The sequence below is a fragment of the Mesitornis unicolor genome, unplaced genomic scaffold (genome assembly GCF_000695765.1).
Source record: "Mesitornis unicolor isolate BGI_N332 unplaced genomic scaffold, ASM69576v1 scaffold19170, whole genome shotgun sequence".
NCBI classification, from domain to species: Eukaryota; Metazoa; Chordata; class Aves; order Mesitornithiformes; family Mesitornithidae; genus Mesitornis; species Mesitornis unicolor.
Genome location: NW_010159268.1, coordinates 31,816 through 37,727, shown reverse-complemented (window position 1 = coordinate 37,727; position 5,912 = coordinate 31,816). Strand labels below are relative to the sequence as shown.

The 5,912-nt window shown below is 49.5% G+C and overlaps 1 protein-coding gene across 1 annotated transcript in view; it reads left to right on the top strand.

Moving 5' to 3' along the window:
• The window catches only part of TBCEL (tubulin folding cofactor E-like), a 15,223-nt gene that overhangs the window by 8,104 nt on the left and 1,207 nt on the right, over positions 1-5,912 (top strand). Inside the window, exons 5-6 of the mRNA XM_010186163.1 lie at positions 1,196-1,322; positions 1,742-1,858. Of these exons, the coding sequence (XP_010184465.1) occupies positions 1,196-1,322; positions 1,742-1,858 (244 nt within the window). The remainder of the gene's footprint in view (positions 1-1,195; positions 1,323-1,741; positions 1,859-5,912) is intronic.

Below are 5,912 nucleotides of genomic sequence, written 5' to 3'. Positions count from 1 at the left end.
TGCTGAGTCGAATGCCACGGCTGACAGCAGTGTCTCCTTAGAGGTGGTTGTCTCTGCGCTAGCCTTCTCCCAGCTACAGAGGGGCACGATTCAGAGCCGTACCAGGCACTTCTTGGTGACATCACGCCCAGAGATCAGGTGGAAGAGTTCTCCTGTCATCTTCTACTTAATTTGTCTGTAAAAGTGGCTGATACTCATACCCAGAGGATGGCTGTAGGCATAGGTGACCTTGGCAGAGATGTTCTGAGAGCCGTGGGGAAAGGAAACTCTGCCTGCCTCGCACACAGTGCTGTGATACTCGCAGGAGTTTTGCTTCTGCTCTAAAAAGAGCCTCTTCTTTTGAGCCGTGGTTGTGACACGTGGTTTGGGCTTGAACTTGGCATTTCCTGACAGGCGTAGCTCAGAGGAGACCCCCTGATTTTTCTGGCTTTTTCACATCTTCTGTGGTGTGTGGGTGAAGCTGTTGAATGTTGTGTGGAGGAACCAGTTTTCTGACTCGTGTTGCCAGTGCAAGCTTCTGGAACAGTCATTGGAGAAGCATCGTGGTAAACGTTTCCGCAGTCACGGCGAAGACGGGTAGCGTTGATCACGTAGTCAGGGCTGTACTTGTTGCTTGATCCTCAGCTTTTTCATTTTACCTTCTCTGCTTGCCTTGTTATCCCAAATGTCAGGTCTTGAGGGGGCTGAAATTGAGTTAAAGTCTCTTTCATTAAATGGCTGGATGGCTTCTGGGACTGTTTTACCGTTGGGTCGTGAGCAGAAATGGGACCCAAGACGGTCATGGGTGGCAGGTAAAGCCATTTGATGGCTGTTTAGTGACACCTAAGAATGGCAGAAGTCCTGATGACTTTAACATTACTTAATGTCCCTTTATAGATGTAGCCTTCATAACTGATGCTAGTCAGTCCTCAACTGTGCGGCCAAGGACTGAATGGTCCATAAAAACCTCAACTCCCTAGTCAGCCGTGGAGATCACCCTTCTAGACTTACAAAACAGCATGAGAGAATTTAAACTACTCTGTCTTGTAAGCAAATGAGGGAGATTTTTTACAGCTCATCATGGGCAAAAAGCCGACTTCTCACAGAACAAGCAGCTGACGCTCGCCTGTCACGTATGTGCTTGGCTGTGTCTGATTATCCTGGATACATGATGTGTTATCTGCGTTTGTTTAAGCAAGTCTTTTCTTCCGAGCAGGTCTGCATTGCTGGGAAGACATTGACAAGTTAAATTCTTTTCCCAAGCTCGAGGAAGTGAAATTGCTAGGAATCCCTTTGCTGCAGTCCTACACCACCGAGGAACGCAGGAAGCTGCTAATAGCCAGGTCTGTTGCTTGTGTGTTCTGCTCAGCAGAGGTGTTACACGGCAATGAATGGTTCAGAGCGGGTAATGGGAGGAAGAGGCTGTTAGGAGGTGGGGTTTTGTATTCATTCACTGCTCAGAAAGATTTGAGCTTTATGTTGTTGTGTGGGAAAGTCAGAGCAGTGGAAATGTTAAGCCTAACTTCTCTATTTCTCGGCAAATTTTTGTGCACGTGATGCATATGTGGCGAAAGGATAACACTGAGTTTTGAATGTGCTTGGAGACACTGCATGGAATTTGCCCTCTCTGTTGAGGGGGCTGAGGCATAAGGCACCTGGCAGGATTCTCCTCGTGTTAGTGCTGTGGTGTGTAGCTTTTGGTGGTGACTGTTTAGTTGGGTTTCTCTTCTTGCTGACTGTGTTTCTTGGTGCCTGCACGCAGGTTGCCATCTATCATCAAGCTCAACGGAAGCATCGTCGCCGATGGGGAGCGAGAGGACTCGGAGAGATTCTTCATCCGATATTACATGGAGTTCCCGGAGGAGGAGGTCCCATTCAGGTATGAATTCATTGTGGAATGGAGAGCAGAGCCAGAAGAGGGTGAGGCAAAAGTAAAGGTGGCTGAGCAGATGATGACATCTGGGCTAGCTGTTCTACGGATAAAACCATCCCTTGCCTCCCTCCTGTCTTGCCTTCCTCAATCTGTTTTAGTTAATGTCGTTATATTAGAGTGTTGTCTGATGACTTGTAGCATCACTTCTGAGTCAGAGTTGGTCTTAAAAGTGACTGCATCAAGTGTCATTAAACAGCGTGACTGTTCAGTTCATGATCTTCATTGCTTCCTGGCCTCCCCGATGGCCAGCCTCATAATCCACCTGTGTTTGGGAGTCCCCAGAAGCCAGTACAGATCGTGCTCTCTGGTGCCAGGCCGGGTCATCCAATTCTCCTGACCATCTGGTGTGTGGAATGTGACTGGCCATGGGAAGCTGTCCCCTCACTTTCAAGCCCACAAATTGCAAGTCTGATGGTTTTTCTTTGCCAAAAAAGTAAGCCCAATGATCCGTTAATCTTCGTAAACTAATGAACTTTGACAGATGCTGTTCAGTTGGTGTCTTCTCTGTGCCAGCATCTACTTACTGCTTCTTAATGGGCTGAGGAAGGATCACGGAGCATCGAGCCACTGCATTTATGTCCCTTTTGCCCTAGGACCCTCATGTGCTTTTCAGACAACGAAGCCACGTAGCCCTATCTTTACAGAAAGGGGGTAGGACAAGGGGGGGGGTGTGTGTGTGTAGGGGGACAGGTGGAGGTAAGGACAAACTGAGGTAGAGAAGGCCAAAGATACGGCACGATACGGATGACAGAGGTGCGAACTGAATCTGGTTGGTCTTTACATTGGTTGGTCGGTGTTTCTCCCAGCTTAACTCTTAGGTAAAATGTGTCTTGTTTTTTGAAAGCACCGTGTACGTGACCTGCCAGTACAGTAAGGGCATGGGAAGGCTGGAATGGGAAATGAGGGCATGGCATTTGGTATGAATACTAATAGGTTCAGCAATTATAATATTTGTTAAAGGCGTATTGAGGTCAGTTCAGAGGCGAAGGGTACTAATGTAGTCAGGGAGACAGGACAGCTGGTGATCCCTCTTGTGCCTTTTTCAGAGGACAAGTCCTGGCTTGTAATTTTAGAAGCTCTTGAAGCGGAAAAATTGAAACAAATATTGGAAGGGATAGCAGCAGAGGCGGGGAATGCGGGGGAGAGGAAGGGGAAGGGGAGGCAGGGACTGTGAGCTCGTGACGCTGCTCCCAAAATGGATTATTTTCCATAGCATTTTATTTCTAAAAGAAAACTGTTTCACATCTCTGTGTTTGTGGCTCCAGAAGGGGAGAACAGCAAGGCAGCTGAGCCCAACAGCTGCAGCAAAGTCCTGCCCTTTGGCAAACAGGGCTTGGGCTGACTTGAAAAACCAGCCGGGAGAAGGCAAGGCAGGCACTCACACTGAGAGCAGTGTATTTGGTTGCAGACTGGGAGGGGAACTAAGGTGTGAGTAGAGGAAGGGTTTGTGCATGAGAAGGAGGGTAAATAAATAGCTGACAGGCTCTGCATCTTTTCCACTGGACTCGTGTCTCTGGGTATTGTGGTGCCTTGCATGACCAGGACCCATATGTAGTTGAGAAGGAGACAACAGGGTATAGCTTTAGACCCACATGGACTTTGGGAACAGGCTGTGTTCACCAGCATAGTTACACAGTACCACACACAGCTGGGGTTGGTTTCCAGGTGAGTGCTCATGTGAGAAATTCGTGATACCTCACCCATCCAAAAAGGCTGGGCTGATTTTGACCAAGATGCTACCTTTATGCTATTTTGATCAGACACAGAATTGCCTCCCCCTCTGATTTCTTAACCTTTAAACACTGTTACTGCCCTCTTTGTGGTCAATGTGCTCTTTGTCTGAATCCTTTCATCTGTGCAGCGTTTCCAGGAGACTTGTGCAGCTACTGAAGAGGTTGTTCTGTTCTGGAGGAGTTGTGTGCCATTACACTGTATTTTCTAATGAGGCTGCAGATGGCTGAGAGTGTCCCTAGTACCGAGGGCCGGGTTTCAGTTCCTGGACCCATAAGCAGTAGCCCTTGTAGGAAGGGAAACCTGGCATTCTTTGCAGAGGGATTTTGTGTGTGTTTGCTGCTAAGGCTTCCTCTCATTTGCTCCCAGATCTGGTGTGGTCTCTCCGAAGGTGGTTTGCAATTAGAGTCTAATCAGGACACACTCATGTTGTTGCTGGGGGTACAGCATCTGCATTGCAGTGCTGCCTCAAGCAGAGGAAGAGGAGACACTTGGGCACGGAAAACTTACGGGTGTATGCAGCTGCTTTAAAGACTGTCGAGGTGGAGCAAACAGCATGCTCTCTTACAGCAAACCCTCCTGCTTGCATGGCATGTCTTCATGGGCTGCAGCTCGGAGGGGTCGGAAAGGAAGGGAGATGGGCAGAAGAATTTCTCTGGACGGCGTGGGTTAGAAAGGAGCGCTGAGCGTACAATCCCACGTTGGCTGTCTTCTCGAGTGACGTCTTTGTGTCTGTAGGTTTTTAATGAGTCCCCTGCTTGTCTGGCCCACTGTTTATCTGCAGAGTATCACAGACACTTTTAGCCAGGCTCAGCCTTCAGCATCCTCTGCCAGGCTGCAAGGGGTGATTATGACAGTCTCCAGGGTGCCTATTACCGGTGTCCAAAGGAACCCTCTGAGCAGTGTGCCCTCTTCTTATTGATTTGAGGGAAGCCAATCTTTCAGACTCCTGACTTTCTTTGCAGGCTGCAGCTAGCATACAAGGAACAGGCTGTAAAGCTTGTTCCACCTTTCCTTGACATGAGGAAATTTAAGACAACATTTCCTGACCCTCCACTTATTTACAGCATGCATCCGGCTCATCTTAGCCCACTTGTGGTACTTCTCTCTCTCTCAGCTTGCTTGAAATTTGTCCGTCTCTTTATACTCCTCCCACTTCAGCCCTGTTCACTGCGGTTTCCCTTAGCACGTGAATCGTGGCAGTACTTCTGGTTGGCATGCAAGAAACTGTTGCTGGTCTGCAGCGGAAACTGTGCAGCGAGGAAATCCTCCCCATCAGTGACACGTTGGCTAGCGTTCACTCTTACTGCGAGCGCTAGCCCGGTGGGTGAAATATGGGGAGCACGTTGTCTCCTCTCGGCACTAATGGCTTTTCCAAATAAATAGGCCTGATCGTATCGCCCAGGTGACTGTGAGAGCAGGGCACCAGCCTGCCTTTGGACGCTCTGCCCTGCTGAAGGCTGGTTTTGTCCGTGAGACTGGGGAAATCCTAGTGCATCGCGGCCCTTACCTCACTTCCCAGCAGACAGAGGGGCTGCTGTTCTGCAGGAACATTCCTGCCTTGAGCAGGACTCCCTGGGGTCACCCGGCCTGCCAGGTCCCATCATTGCTCGACAGGGGCCGTGACACAGCAGCGATCGCATTCAGCTCAGGCTCGGATCGGGAACAAAAAGAGCTTTCTGTGCGGCACATAGTGGAGGGCCTCTGAAATGTTACCTTTTCTCGGTGGCTCTTGGTCTTTGTCGTTTCTATCGCTTTGTGTTGCCGTTTTGCCTCTTTCCCAGCCAGGGGAGGTGCAGCCTTGCCCGATCACAGCGATACCTGCAGCAGGAGGCTGAGACGGGGATGGCTCCCCAGGACGGACCTTGTGAAGGACCGTGTGGCTCTGCTAGTGAAATTCCCGTGTTGTTTTAGAGTAGGTGTGAAGGATCAGTTGGTAGGAAGTGCCCTGTTTGATGTCAGCTTCCAAACAGTGCAGCAGCTCACCTTGATTTGGTGATCTTGGTGATCCATCCACATTTATTCTCAGCTGATGTCTGTTCCGGTCATCAGACTTGAATGGGGATATTCCTCAGACATGAGGAATGTTCAGCTCCCCAAAGTGCGAGAGATTTGGTGGCAAATGGAGAAGAAAGCTGAGCTTTTGCTTTAGTGGCTGCTGGGCGGGAGAAGCCTGCACTTCTGTCTTTGAATGCTAGCACAGCAATGTTCTTTACTCGTGGGAGCCTCATCGTCCTTCCCACCTTGAGCGAAGTGCTGGTTAAACTGA